General features: G+C 67.7%; 1 protein-coding gene across 8 annotated transcripts in view; it reads left to right on the top strand.

Moving 5' to 3' along the window:
* CC2D1A (coiled-coil and C2 domain containing 1A) overlaps positions 1-12,693 on the top strand; it is a 34,963-nt gene extending 22,270 nt beyond the window's left edge. For 4 of the 8 annotated variants that reach the window (XM_075917187.2, XM_075917184.2, XM_089774567.1 and 1 more), the window contains exons 19-28: positions 604-677; positions 1,656-1,714; positions 1,800-1,851; positions 2,759-2,858; positions 4,528-4,618; positions 9,403-9,469; positions 10,677-10,803; positions 10,903-10,979; positions 11,249-11,296; positions 11,575-12,693. In XM_075917187.2, coding sequence (XP_075773302.2) covers positions 604-677; positions 1,656-1,714; positions 1,800-1,851; positions 2,759-2,858; positions 4,528-4,618; positions 9,403-9,469; positions 10,677-10,803; positions 10,903-10,979; positions 11,249-11,296; positions 11,575-11,930 — 1,051 coding nt within the window. In that variant the 3' untranslated portion in view covers positions 11,931-12,693. Of the gene's footprint in view, positions 1-603; positions 678-1,655; positions 1,715-1,799; positions 1,852-2,758; positions 2,859-4,527; positions 4,619-5,482; positions 5,615-6,073; positions 6,245-7,105; positions 7,668-9,402; positions 9,470-10,676; positions 10,804-10,902; positions 10,980-11,248; positions 11,297-11,574 lie in introns of those variants that run through there. The other 4 variants (XM_075917188.2, XM_075917186.2, XR_012899734.2 and 1 more) reach the window with 3 other exon arrangements.
* Positions 12,694-13,841: the final 1,148 nt, after the last annotated feature.

Raw genomic sequence — 13,841 nt, 5'->3', positions numbered from 1 at the left:
GCGGCTTCCTGCTCCTTCCATCCCAGCCATTACAGGCCTCTCCCAAGCTGCTCTACCTGGCCCACGGGCCTCGCTTTCCGGGAGCCCTTCTCTCCACCGGGCTGTACACGGTGCCCTCTGCCTCCCAGCAGGTCTGCCCCGCCGCCTCTAGTCTCCAGAACTGCGTAGGGGGGTTGAGTGCTTTCAGGCTAGGGCGTGCGAGTCAGGCAGAGATGGGGGCTCCCAGCGGGTGGGGCGACTAGGCCTGTTGTATGTTTCACCCCCCTGGCTAGCCCTAGATGCCTCAGTTACACACTGTTGGCTAAAACTGAGATCTGGGCTGCTCCGTGCCTCAGTTTCCCCATTAGCAAAATGGGGTAGCACCCTTTTTCAGATGCACTGCAGTCCTGGGTGGAAGGCGGGGCAAGAGCCGTGTCTCATTTGTACCGGAAGGTGGTCCTGGCAGAGAGAGATTTTACTGGTAGAACTGAGGCCCAGCTGTGCCGCATGCAGGGGCTGGAAGTGTGGCCCTGCAAGGGGCGCTGGCCCCAGGTCACTGCTGGGCTGGCTGGAGGGGGTGGGAATTCCTGGCTGTTTAACCTTCCTTCTGCCTTATTCTTGCAGGATCTTCCCCGAGCTGAACAGCAACGACATGGTTCTCACGATCGTGAAGGGGATCAACCTCCCAGCCCCGCCAGGTAACACGGCGGTCGACTCGGCCGAGCAAAGTGGCAGGAGGGAGGGGTCCAGGTGCTGCTCTGCAAAGTAGCCAGAAACAGCTGCTGTGAGCCAGTCGCGCGCTAACGCAGGGACAGACGGGAGCCGCTGACCGGCCCCGGGCTCGTGGCAGCTGTCGGGGGCAGCGACAGGCCGCTTAGCTCTGGGACGGCCACACAACGATGGGTGTCAGACCCTCGCAGGGGGCGGCGTTTCACCTGCCGGGAAATGTTTTTCCCCCCAACAGAAAATTATTTTTTACGGGAAAATTTGAGACACGCAACATTTCTCTTAGGAAATGCTGCTGCAGTGCCTTATGGGAGTTGTAGTTAGGGTGTCTCGTGCCCCCGTTTTACAGACCAGGTAGGCTCCCCGATTCACCTGTATCTGCCACAGTGTACCACTGTCTGCCTATGGGAGTCCGGGGCTATGGTGCATCTTGGAAAATGGAGTCCAGCCAGGGAGCTCAGCTAGTAGAGGAGATCGGGGATAGGAGGCAGCTGAACTACAGCTCCCATGATGCAGTCTGGCAGACTGTCCCAGTAGAAATACTTTGGTTTGGGGCTATGCAGAAGAGTGAGCACTTCCTGTGGAGATCGGACACTTCTCTCGAAAAACGTCAGTTAATCGAACACCCGCTTTTCCATCACAGCCCAGTTGTAACATTTTTCATGCAGTCGTCCCCTCCCCCTCCCCCCCCCTCCCCCCCGCCCCCAAAAAAAGGACCCGTCTTCCATCTTGGCCAGAACCGCCTGTCCTGAACAACCGTTCTGCTCTCCCCTCCCTCTCCGGTACAAATCGCTCTGCCCTTCAGTTCAAACGCTCTCTCTCCAGGGACGTTGCTGGGATCGCCGGGAGCAAGCAGTCCCCCGGCGCCCGCCCCCTGGGGTTCATCTCATGGGTGGTGTCTCAGGGCTTCTCCGTTCAGCGATGAACCCGGGCGGGTTTTGTCTTTGCAGGCGTGGCTCCCAACGACCTGGACGCCTTCGTGCGCTTCGAGTTTCCCCACCCCAGCACGGTGAGCGCTGGACCCTGCCCAGAGACGTTCCCGGGCTGCGGCTGGGAAGCTCGTCTCTCACCCTCGCTTGTGCCTTGTGTTGTAGGAGGAAGCCCAGAAAGACAAGACCAGTGTGATCAAAAATACAGACTCCCCCGGTAGGCTCTGGTCTGGGGTTGTGTGGGGGGGGGGGGGGAGAAGGGGTCCCTTGGGTTAGCCTTTCCTTCCCAGAGACTCGGGCTGGGCTAGGGGGGCTCCCGAGGTCTCTTCCAGCCTGACCCTCTGTGAGTCGGTGCCCTCGTGTGGCATGAGCCCAGGGGACGAGCACCCCGCGTGGAATCCGTCCCGTGGGAATAGAAGTGGACGGCACAGGGCAGGGCCGATTCTGCAGAGAGGCCCCTGGATATTGCGGGGCCCCTGGATGAGCTGAACATGGCCGTGTGCCTGCAGAGCCAGGTGGGGACTCCGGACTTGGAGGAAGGGGGGCAGGCCTGGGGACAGTGGCTGCCCTGTGTGTGAAGCACAGCGGGGAGCCAGCAGGCTGGGGTTGTGGAGGGAGCCCGGGAGTCGTGTGCTAGGTGGGTGGTAAAGGGACCAGGTTTCACTGCGGTGGCCGAGCTGCGCGGTGCACGCCCCCTCGGGGCACGGCAGGGTCTGAGTTCAGTCTCTCCTGTCGGCGTCACAGCTGCGTCTCGCGTGAGTCGGCAACGCCGGGAGACGGGGCTAAGAGCCCGAGAGGGTGCGGTGTCCAGCTGGTGCCTCCAAGTCCTTCTTCCCAGGGGTCCGGGAGGTGGTGCTGGCGTGGCTGCCGCAGGCGGCTGGGAACCAGGACTCCCGGCGTTTGAGTCCTGCTGCTTCCGTGACAACTTGGGAGTGGGTCCCTTCCCTGCAGTTTCCCTTTCTCCAGCGAGGGGGCGGTTTTGAGGCATAACTAACTTCAGCCTGCCCTAGGATCCCAAGGCGAAATCCCGTGCCGCCGAGCCCGGCTCCGGGGAGGCAGGCCCTGGCTCTCCCTTGGCGCGGGGGCCTGCTGCTGACAGTTCTTTGCCGCTGCTCCCTTGGCAGAGTTCCGAGAGCAGTTCAAGCTGAACATCAACCGGGGCCACCGAGGGCTCAAGAGAGTCTTTCAGACCAAAGGCCTCAAGTTTGAGGTTGTCCACAAAGGGTGAGTGAGCGGCGCGGCCGGCGGGCCGGTCTGCGGGCCCTGGGTGGAGGCTAGCGGGGCCCTCGGACACGGCCCCCGGGGCAGAACACGCGGGAACGCTGGGCGGGCGGAGGGGCCGTGGCGAGATAAACGGGTGTTGGGCGACGCGGCTCGTTAACAGCTGCTCCGCTGCCTGCGATCGGTCTCTGCCGAAACCGGCCCTGGGCCGTGCTGCCGTGCGGCAAGCTGGGCTCGTTCCTTGTCCGTGGTCCCCGGGGGAGGGGAGGGGAAGGCTTTGTCCCTTAGGCCGTCTCCTGGCTGTGACAGTAGAAACGCCCACGTCCAGGTCAGGGATCTTCAATTTACTTTAATCAACTCATCGACTAGTCGGTGGATTTTCCATCGATTAGTCGATACGCGGGGCAGCTGCAGCGGGGCCAGCTCCCGGCCCCAGGAGCTAACCCCGCAATGGCTCTGCCTTTTAAATGGATTGGAAGCCAGCAGGGGGACCGTGCACAAGCCGGGACAGCGAATTCCTGGCTCACGCTAGGTTCCCCCCCCCCCCCTCCCCGCCAGCTCTTCAGGCAGGGGAACCTGGCATGGCACAAGCCGGGAGATCAGCTGTCCTGGCTCACACCAGCTTCCCCCCGCTGCCCTTCTGATTTTTAAATCTATTAAGAGCCGCTGAGCTTACATCCCTAGGCCAGCTTGTACCTCCCTGAACTGGGACTCTCTGGTCCGGACAGACCAGGGACGTCTCTGAATCCCAGAGCCTGGGGCCAGGAGTCCAGTGGCAGTGGGCCGGTGACCACCAGTCCCTGTTGGGGCTAGTGGTAGGGAGCCGGGGGCCGGCCCCTCATGGCTGAGGCAGGGGGCCAGCTGGGCTGGAAGTGGAGCCAGTAGTGGGGAGGGTCGGTGGGCTGGGAGCAGGGGACCTCCCTGGTCCAGCAAATTCCCTCGTTTGGGACTCGTCCGGACCAGGGAGGTCCAGCCTGTGGGAGCCCCTGGGCGCGTACTCGAGAGACTAGGCCAAGCTGAAACCTCGGCCCCGTTCTCGCTAGCATTGTTATCTGCACACTCAGCTAGAGCCGGCTCCAGGTGTGCCCCTCAGTGCTCTGCTCACACCAGCAGCGAGCGTGTGGCCTGCTTAGCCGAAGGGAGTGGTCAGGGCGGGAGGGGATGTGGCGGATTGCCAGGGCTCAGAGCTGGGCCTAAGGGAGGAGGGGACGTGAGTGGCGAGCGGAGGGGTGGGAGGGGGGTTTGCCGGGGCTCAGACCGGGGCCCGAGGGAGGAGGGGACGTGGCTGGCGAGCGGAGGGGCGGGAGGGGGGTTTGCCGGGGCTCGGACCGGGGCCCGAGGGAGGAGGGGACGTGGCTGGCGAGCAGAGGGGTGGGGAGGGGGGATTGCCAGGGCTCGGACCGGGGCCCAAGGGAGGAGGGGACGTGGCTGGCGAGCGGAGGGGTGGGAGGGGGGTTTGCCAGGGCTCGGACCGGGGCCCAAGGGAGGAGGGGACGTGGCTGGCGAGCGGAGAGGTGGGAGGGGGGTTTGCTGGGGCTCGGATCGGGGAGGCGCCGGGCCTGGGGGAGCCGGGGTGGAGCAGCCGGACTGTGCCAGGCCAGCGCAGCGCATGTGAGAACCGGCCGAGGGCCTGACGTGCTCTCGCATTTCCCCCCCCCCCCCAATCTCCCAGGGGCCTGTTCAAGACGGACCGCGTGGTGGGGGCGGCACAGCTGAAGCTGGAGGCCCTGGAGACGACCTGTGAGCTGCGGGAGATTGTGGAGGTAGGTCAGAGCGGTGAGTCCCAACCCGCCCCTCCTGTCCGTCAGCCTCCCAGAGTGCTCCTGCAGCAGCGGAGGGGAGCGGAGCCGGCAGGGCAGGGTGTCCGGCCCAGCCGCTCTGCACTCTGGGCTATGACATTTCCTGGGAACGCTGCCCTTTTCCAGCTCAGTCGGTACCCGCCCCTCCCTGCCCAACAGGGCGTGGGGCACCGCTGTGGGGCGCAGGCGGCCGCTGTGTCTGGGGGGTGTTTTGAACGGCCGGGCAATCGACCAGTAACCGATCGGATGAGCCACTCTCATGCTTCAGGGCAGGCGGCCGCTGTGTCTGGGGGGTGTTTCGAACGGGCGGGCAATGGACCAGTAACCGGTCGGATGAGCCACTCTCATGCTTCAGGGCAGGCGGCGGCTGTGTCTGGGGGGTGTTTCGAACGGGCGGGCAATCGACCAGTAACCGAGCGGACGAGCCACTCTCATGCTTCAGCGCAGGCGGCGGCTGTGTCTGGGGGGTGTTTCGAACGGGCGGGCAATCGACCAGTAACCGAGCGGACGAGCCACTCTCATGCTTCAGGGCAGGCGGCGGCTGTGTCTGGGGGGTGTTTCGAACAGGCGGGCAATCGACCAGTAACCGATCGGATGAGCCACTCTCATGCTTCAGGGCAGGCGGCGGCAGGGTCAGGAAGTTCTCAGTCCCCCTCGTGTCAGAGTTCGCTGCTGGCCCCCCCAGACTGTCCCAGAGACGCTGCTGGTCTCGCTGGCCCAGTGCTCTGCTGCCAGATCGGGTCTGTCCGGAGACGGGCGCTTGGACTCGCCCCGGCCCCTCGGCTCTGCGCTGTTCCCCCACGCCCTGCTCCTTTTCTCCATGCCTAGCTGCTGGACGGCCGCCGGCCCACGGGGGGGAAGCTGGAGGTGATTGTGCGCCTCAGGGAGCCGCTGAGTTCTCAGCAGCTGGAGACCAGCACAGAGAAGTGGCTGGTGATCGACGCGCAGACCATGCCAGCGGTAAGGGCCGGCCGGCGGGATGGGGCTCGGGGCCCCGGCAGGGCTGGCGGGGAAAGCACCCTGCTCGGGCGTGGGAGCCGGCTTGCAGAGACTGGCCGCGGAGGGGGGGCCGCCAGTCACAGGGGCAGCTTCCAGCGGCGCGCGGGCAGAGGGAGGGGAGTGCAAGTCACGTCTCCCCCTCGCCTGCCGCGCTGCCCGGGGCGGAACAGCCGGAACTCGACTGGAGCAATACGGCCCGGGGAGCAGCCTGCAGCCGTGCGGGTCCCTGGGATCTCGCTTAGCAAGGCCCCTTTCCCTCTGAGAGAGGGCTCTGTCCAGGGAGAGCCTCGTCCCAGCCGGGCCACTGACCTGCCCTTTGCCTCAGTTTCCCCCTCTGCCAAATGGGGCAGCGACCCTGCCCGGGGCTGAAAAGGCAGCTCGGGGCCGTGGCTCATGGAAAGCTTCTCCTGCCTCTTGCAGGTTGCTCTCCCCAAAGCCAAGCCCGCGGTTGGCCCAGGGAGGGACCTGGGCCCCAGGTACGTCCCGCTCGCGCCGGCCTCCCTTTCTTGAGCTTTCCCTGCGCGCCCAGGAACCCGCGGCTTTGTCTGCTCGCAGCTCCTTCCCTCCCCCGCTGCCCGTTCGGCTTTCCTGGTGAGTGTCTGGGGGGCGAGACGCGGGCAGAGGCCAGCCCCCCTCAGCGGGCTGATAGCGTAGGCGGGGCACGCCGGGCGATAGCCCCCCTGCCCTTCACTAGGGACCGGCTGCCCACTCGGAGACTCTCCCGGCCCTTCCCAGGGTCCCCTCGGGATGTAGGTCAGTGACCCCTGGGGGGGAAGGGAGGATGGACCAAGGCCCGGGGGGGGGGATGAAGGGCCGGGGGGGAGAAACGCAGGCTGGGGGCGGGGGGGGGGCGGGGGGGGAGGCCCGGTGGAGGGAAGGGAGCGGTGACAGAACAGACTGTTGCCAGAGTAGGAGTTAGTTTGCAAGTGGGAGGGCACACGCTTTCGATAGACCAGGGAAACTGAGCTCGTTCCTGACTCTGCCACTGGCTCAGTGCACGTTCCTGGGCAAGTCACTTTGCTGTCTCGTGCCTCAGTTTCCCCCGCCGTACACGGAAAGCCCGCTCGCCTTTGTGGCGTGCTCTGTGGCTGAGCCGGGGGGTTGTGATGCGAGGCCGAGCTCACGTGTGCCTGGTTCCCCGTCTGAGCCCTGCCGTACAGACCTGACTCCCGGGGGGGGTGTTTTGGGGGCAGCGGCTGGGAAACAGCAGCCGGGCCTGCGAACCAGGGGACGTGTGTCCCGTGTGGGGTTGCGGCCGCCCTGCCCTTGTGGAAGGGGGGGTCCCAGCTAGACGCGGGGTACATGGGGCGGGGGCGCTGGGACCTTAGTCTGTGCGGCTCGTGTCGGGGGCTCCCGTCGGGTTCCCTGAACGGGACGAGCGGGTCCCTGCAGCCCTGCCGAGATGAGGGCGCGGGCGCCGTTTATAGTCTCGTCTCTTCCCTTCCCTTTCAGAACGGCCGTCTGCTCAGTGCTCTGGCGCGCCCGGTCCTGACTGGACCCTCGTCCTCCTCTGGACGGTCTCACGCGCGGCCTGCGCCCCAGCCAAGCCCTAGCCTAGCGCCACTCGCGCATCCCAGCCCCGGCGGGAGCGGAGCCCGTCCTGCCCCTCTGCCGGCCTCTCACCCTGTGCCCCTGCCCCTGCCCCCGCCGGTCCCTCCCCAGCGGCCTGTGCCTGGGGGGCAGAGAGGAGGGAGGAAGTGCGCAGCTCAGCACAGCCCGAGGCAGGGCGCTGGAGGCCGGGAGAGGGAGCGCGGGCGGGACGGCTGGGGGCGGGGCCAGGGCTGCAGTGTAGACACAGGAAGGGTCCCCGCGATCGGCTTCCCAGCGATGCGTCCAGGCTTGGGGTGTGGCCTGGGCGGAGCAAGGGGGTCCCTGCTCCCGGGGACGGAGGTCCCGGCTCGGAACGTACCTGCCTGAGCGCAGCAGGGGGCCTTCTGCAGGGAAACGGCCGGGATGAGACACGCAGGTGTCGGGCAGAGGGGGGCGTCGGGGGTGCGTGTGTGTGCGTGTGTGTGTGTGTGTGTGTGTGTGTGTGTGTGTGTGTGTAGGGGTGTTGGTGCGTGTGTGTGTGTGTGTGTGTGTCGGGGGTGTGTGTGTGTGTGTGGTGTCGGGGTGTGTGTGTGTGTGTGTGTCGGTGTGTGTGTGTGTGTGTGTGTTGGCGGGAGGTGTGTCGGGGGATGTCTGTGTGTGTCGGCGGGGTGGGTGTCGGTGTGTGCGTGTCAGCGGAGGGAGTTGGCGGGGTGTTGGTGTGCACGTGTTGGCAGGGTGTGTGTCGGGGGGTGTCAGTGTGCGCGTGTCAGCGGGGTGTGTGTGTCGAGGGGGTGTCAGGGTGTGCGTCAGCAGGGTGGGTGTGTGTGTGTGTCAGCAGGCTGTGTATCGGGGGTGTCGGTGTGCGCATGTGTCGGGGGGGGTGTGCGCGTCGGGGGGGGTGTGCGCGTCGGGGGGGTGTGCGCGTCGGGGGGGGTGTGCGTGTCAGGGGGTGCGTGTGTCGGGGGGGGGTGAAGAGCTCGTGTCTGTGTAGTTTTAACAAGGATGTTTCCCTGGGACAAACTGCTCCACCCCCAGCAGAAGGTTTGCTTGAGTCCGTACCAGACGGGACGGGGAGACTGTGCATGATGAGGGGAAACTCCTGAGGCACGGCAGAGGCAAAGTGACTTGCTCAAGGCCATGCAGTGAGCTAGTGGCACAGCTGGGAACAGACCCAGGAGTCCCGACTCCAGGCCCTTGCTCTAACCCCGCCAGCCACCCTGCAAAGAGCCCCCGCGCACCCCCCTTTAGCAGTGGGATTGCTGTGCCAGGCCCCCCACCTCCTCGGGCTGTCTGAGTTTGGGGCCCGCCCTTCCCTCTGTGCATCTGGAGGGGCCTGGCTGTGAGACGGACCCTGGCTCTCCCGGGAGCTTGGCAAGTGGGTGTCTAGGGGGGGGGTGAGCGCTGGGAGAGCCCGGAGCCGCCCCGGGCTGACGTCACTCCTCGCCGGGCGGCTCACGAGGCCTCTGTGCTCGCCTGCCGCGGGAGGCTGCCTGGCTCTCCAGTCTGTGCGCGCCGGGGTCAGAGCAGGGTGGGGCACCTGTGGCCCCCGGGCCGCGTCCGGCCCCTGGCTCATTCCCATCCCGCCCAGGAGGCGCCTGCGCCAACTCAGGCGGGGCCCCTGAGGCTCGGGTCTTCCTGCCCACGGGGCTGGGGCCACGCCCTGCTGGAGGGGGCACCCCCCGGGAAGGTGAATTGAACGCGTGGCCCCTGATGCAGGAGGTTCCCCTCCCCTGGACTAGAGCAGGGGCCGGGGCTCTGGACCCCTGGGCTGCAGTGGCAGCTTTGGAATGGGACTGGGGCCTAGTGGTGTGAGCCAGGATCCCTGGGCAGCTCTCCCCCCTCTCGGCGGAGCTCGGTTCTCTGCTCCCTCGCCCTTCCTCGGCAGCCCGCTGTCCTCAACCCCCAGGCGCCTGTCTCCGGGCGGCGCTGCCTTCGCCCCCGCGGCGTCCGAGAGCCATGGACGGAGCGATGGCTCCTGGCACGTCCGCGAGCCGCTTTCGGGGGGAGGGGAGCCGACGCAGGGCAGCCTGCTGCCCCAGGTGTGCACGACGCGAGCAGAGGGCCTTTGGCGGGGCTGAGCTTTGCCAGGCTGGGAGCCGTCCCCTGGGTCCCGGGACAGTCTCTTCTCTGGAGCCGGGGCAGGCGCAGTCCCCGGTCCAGCCGGCGGTCTGCTCCGCGGGGCTCTCGGGTTTAACTGCAGCCCCGTTTCTCTCCCCCAGCCAGCCCCCCCGCCCGCTGCACAGCCTGCACGTCTTGGCCTTCGACAAGGAGAAGCTGGAAAAGAAGGTGAGTGACGCCCGACGCCCTCGGCCTGCCCGGATCCCGCCAGTGGAGCCGGCGGGGACTCCCGCGGCCGCCCAGCGAGGCCAGGAGGGAACCGTGCCGTGGTTAGAGGCAGAGCTAGGAAGAGCCGGAGGCCTGGCTCCCAGCTGCAGGGCATTTCCCTCCAGGGCCCGTGGGTCTCAAGCTCTTTGGCCTGCAGGCCGCCCCACTCAGCGCAGCCCACCGGCCACCCATGGTGACAAAACGGGGGCGGGAGGTTCGGTGCAGGAGCAGGGCGGGGGCGAGGGGGACGGAGGTGCAGGGTGTGGATAGGAGGGGAGGCTGGGCGCTTACCCAGCTCCGTGCCTCCTGCCGCTCTCCGGCACCACCCCCAGCTGCTCCCATTGGCTGCGATTCCAGCCAATGGGAGCAGTGGGAAAATGGTTTCCAGCAATGCTGTTCCTGGGCCTGGGTCAGCGGCAGCACACGGAGCCGGATCCAGCCCGCGAGGGTCCCCGCTCGCAGTGGGAGGCCGGGGCGGGGCGGGGCTCCCCGCTGTAGGGGGCAGACCACGCCTTGAGAACCTCTGCTCTAGGGCGCCCTGGGGGTCCCCTTCCCCACAGAGCCCCTGCTCAGCACCCTGCCTGGAGCGCGCCGGAGCTGTCACACGGGCTGGCGGCAGCCCGGTCTCCGCTGGGTGGTTCCTCACCTGCCCTGCTCCCAGGGGGCTTTCCTGACGAATCCTCACGCAAGAAGCTCTTGAGTCACCATCCCCTCCCTGCTGCCCAGTGACTGGCGGGCGGGGTCCCAGCCCTTCCGACCTGCAGGGTGGCGGGAGACAGGCCCCTTGCCGGGTGACGGGCAGGGTGAGAGATGCCGGGCGCGTCCTGCCCCGCCCAGGGGATCTGTGCGGCAGGAGGGAGCGGTGCACACGGTGCACCTCGGGGGCCCAGCCCTGCCCCGCCCAGGGGATCTGTGCGGCGGGAGGGAGTGGTGCACACGGTGCACCTCGGGGGCCCAGCCCTGCCCCGCCCAGGGGATCTGTGCGGCGGGAGGGAGCGGTGCACACGGTGCACCTCGGGGCCGCAGCCCTGCCCTGCCCAGGGGATCTGTGCGGCGGGAGGGAGCGGTGCACACGGTGCACCTCGGGGCCACAGCCCGGAACGAGGGCCTGTGGCGGGGTCCTGCTGGCTTTGCCCAGAAGCCAGCAGCCGCCTGGTTGTCCTGGCAGGTGATGGCGTACAAACAGGCCGGCCGGCCGGTTCCCAGCGAGCTGGCGGAGCAGTACCAGGACCTGGCCCAGCGGAGCCAGTGGCTGAAATCCCAGCTGCAGCACGGGGGCCCCGCGTTCAGGAAAGGTAAGTGCAGCCGGGGCCCGCTTCGGGGGCCGCTGGGAGAGGGGTAGAACCCCCCCCCCCCACCGAGAGGCTCCACTGAATCCAGCCTTCCTCCCCCAGAGTACCTGGCCCAGCTGGAGCGGTTCCTGCAGCTCTACACGGAGGCAGCGCGGCGTCTCGGGACCGAGGGCAATCGGGTGAGGCCGCTGCGCGACCTCCTCGTCCTGGCAGGCGCTGGGCTCTGGGGCCGCGTGCGGGAGGGCCAGGCGGGCGCCTGTCTGCACGAGCCCTTTGCGCCCCCATCCAGCCTGGGCCACTCCCGGAGGCGGGGGCGGCTGCTCAGCTTCCCATGGGGCGGGGGGTAGGTAGAAGCCGGCTCACAGCTTGGCCAGGCCCGGGGGCTGTCCGATGGGGCGGGGCCCTGCAGCCGCCGCCCTGCCCCTGACGCTGTCGTGTTGCTCGGCAGGACGCCGCCAAGGAAGCCCTGTACAAGCGGAACCTGGTGGAGAGCGAGGTACGTGTCCCCAGCCGCGGAGCGTTCGGCCCGGCTCGCCCTGCCCGCGGCCAGGTGCTCAGCCCCACTGGCAGCTGGAGGGCCCGTCCCCCCCACAGCCTCGCGCCCGGGCTGTCGTGGGCAGGCTGCTTCGGAGCCCGGTCGTTCGACTCCGCGCCGCCCACCTCCCAGCCCCTCGGCCTGGCAGCACCGAGCTCTCCGGGGTCCGGGGGGGGCGGGCGGCGTGGCCCGGCCCCGGGGTTGGCACTCGCCTGCCCACGCGCCTCTTTCTCTTCCAGCTGCAGAAGTTCCGCCGATGAAGCCTCGGGGTTCTGACGGCGTGGGGCAGACTAGCCCCGCCCCTGCCCCGCCCCCGCCGAGAGAAGGGCAGACACCAAATTGCCGGCCCCTGGGCGGGGCGGGGGGCCTGGCTCTGTGCCCTGGGAAGGGGCTGGGCTGGCCTCCTCCAGCAGCCCTCAGCACTGCCCAGCATGCGCTGCCCGGGGCTCCGGCTGCCTTTGAATCGCTGCCCCGGGGCAGTACCCGCCTCTGCCCCCCTTGGGCCGGCCTGGCAGACACTAGGGAGGGTGGAGTTTCCATTCTGCTGGGGGCCGGGTTAGCTCTGACATTGCTCCTGCCTCCTCTGCTAGCGTAGGGAGGGTGCAGTCCTGCGCCCCTTCCCCATCCCCGCACCGGTGGCAGGACCCCCCTACTCCCCCTCCGCAGGAGCCAAACCAGACAATCACGTGACAATCACTGTCCCTCCGCCCACTGGGCAGCGCAGCCGCTAGAGTCCGGCCCCCGCCTGGGCCCCGCTGTGCCGGCCGCCTGGCCAAGGGCTCCGGAGGAGAGCGCTTTGCACTAGGGCTGGCCGGGGGTCCTGCCCCTGCACTGCCTGATGGGGCCTGCGGGCGCAGCCTGTTCTCAGCCGGCAGGCCCCAGCCGCAGCCTGGCTGCTCCTGCCCCATCGCGCGGGCCCTGGGCGGGGTCAGGGGAAGTCCCCGTGGGTGCTGGTGCTGCCTACAGCTGCTAGACTCGAGCCCAGCCCTTGAGCCGGGCCCCCGGCTGCATGCCCCCTGCGCTGGCCTTCAGGCTGCTGGTATAAAGGGGCGCTGTGCTGGGCAGAGCCGGGCCCCTGCCCCGTGCTCCCCGGGGGCTCGGCTCGGCCAGTCCCTGGGCGTGCTCCTGTGGCACAGCCCTGACCTCTGCCTGCGTGCGCGGCGCCCTCCGCAGCCGCCTGCGTCCCTTCCGGTCTTTCCCCAGCCCCGCTCGGGGGGGGGGGGCGCTGGGCAGGGCTGGTGGGAGGGGGGCGCCGCCTTTGGATCCAGGCAAAGGGAGGCCACGATCCGGCCGTCGGCTCCTCCCAGGGCCGGGACAATCACAGGACCGCGAAGGCGCCAGCCTGGGGAGTGGAGCAGCTGCCCCCCCCCCCCCGAACTGGCTCCTGGGTAAATAGCCACTAACTGCACCTTGTCCAAACTCAATGACACTAAAGATACTCCCCCCCCCCCCACCTGGGCTCACAGTGACCCTCTCCCCTCCCCCGATTTGCACTCGGTCACAGCTCATCGCGCACGGATGCACTTTGCACGCACCCTGCCCCGACCTACAGGCCCCAGCTGCTCACGGTGCTTTGTTCGGGGCGCGCAGGGCTCGCTCCGTCCCTGAGCTGTGTGGCTGGGCTAGCTCGGCCCCCGGCACTGGCCACGGCCGGAGAGAGGCCCGTGTGCTGGTCCCCGCAGCTGTGCCCTCCTCCAGAGCCGAGAGTCCCATGCGCTCCGGCCCGAAGGCAGGAGGGGCTGAAATCCTTGACGTCCGTGGATCTGGGCTTCCCCCAGATCTCTCCCCCCCGCTAGCATGGCGGTCCCAGCCTGGCTGCGGGGCTGATCCAGATCCTCCCCGGCCTGGTTTACACGGGAACATGGAAATAGCCACGTGCAGAGAGCTGCTGTGGAAAGGGCTCCCTGTCCCACGGAGCCTCCTTTCCATACAATCCCCACCCTGTCTGGCCTGGCCTGAGAGAAATGTTGTTTAAGGGTAAATTGTGGGGAACGGCTACAGCCCATTGATCCTCCTCTGAGCCCACAGCCCAGGAGTGCCGGGGCTGGTTGTGCCTGGTGCTAGTGCCTGGCGGGGGCGTCTCTGGCCCCGGGACCCGAAAGCAAAGGGCAAGGCAGCGGGGCTGGAACCGATTGTTCTCTGGGTTTATTTTGTGCTGCGAGAGGCCACAAATATATCTCCCGTTTCTAAGGCACGTCTCTTTTCTACCACAACCCAGCACCACCCCGCAGCAATGAAACCTCCCATCCGCGCGCTCTGCCCTGGGCCCAGCAGCGAACCCCCTGCTGAAATCCCCCCGGCTCCGTGCGCAGCCCTCGCTGCCCCACTGAACGATCCCTCCCGCTTCCCCTCTCAGCCCCATCGCTCGGCTCCTGAGTGCTCCTAGCAACACGATGGGCAAGTTCTGCGGAAGCTGGGGTGGGCGAAGCGCCCTGGAGAAGGGGGCCGAGTCCCAGCAAGGCCCGGGTGGGTGGGACCAACCTGAGCTCCCTTCCAGCTGTCACCT

Source organism: Pelodiscus sinensis, chromosome 31, assembly GCF_052426305.1.
Source record: "Pelodiscus sinensis isolate ZL-2025 chromosome 31, ASM5242630v1, whole genome shotgun sequence".
NCBI lineage: Eukaryota > Metazoa > Chordata > Testudines > Trionychidae > Pelodiscus > Pelodiscus sinensis.
The sequence above is the reverse complement of the archived record's forward strand: the minus strand, read 5'-3'. Positions and strand labels throughout refer to the sequence as shown.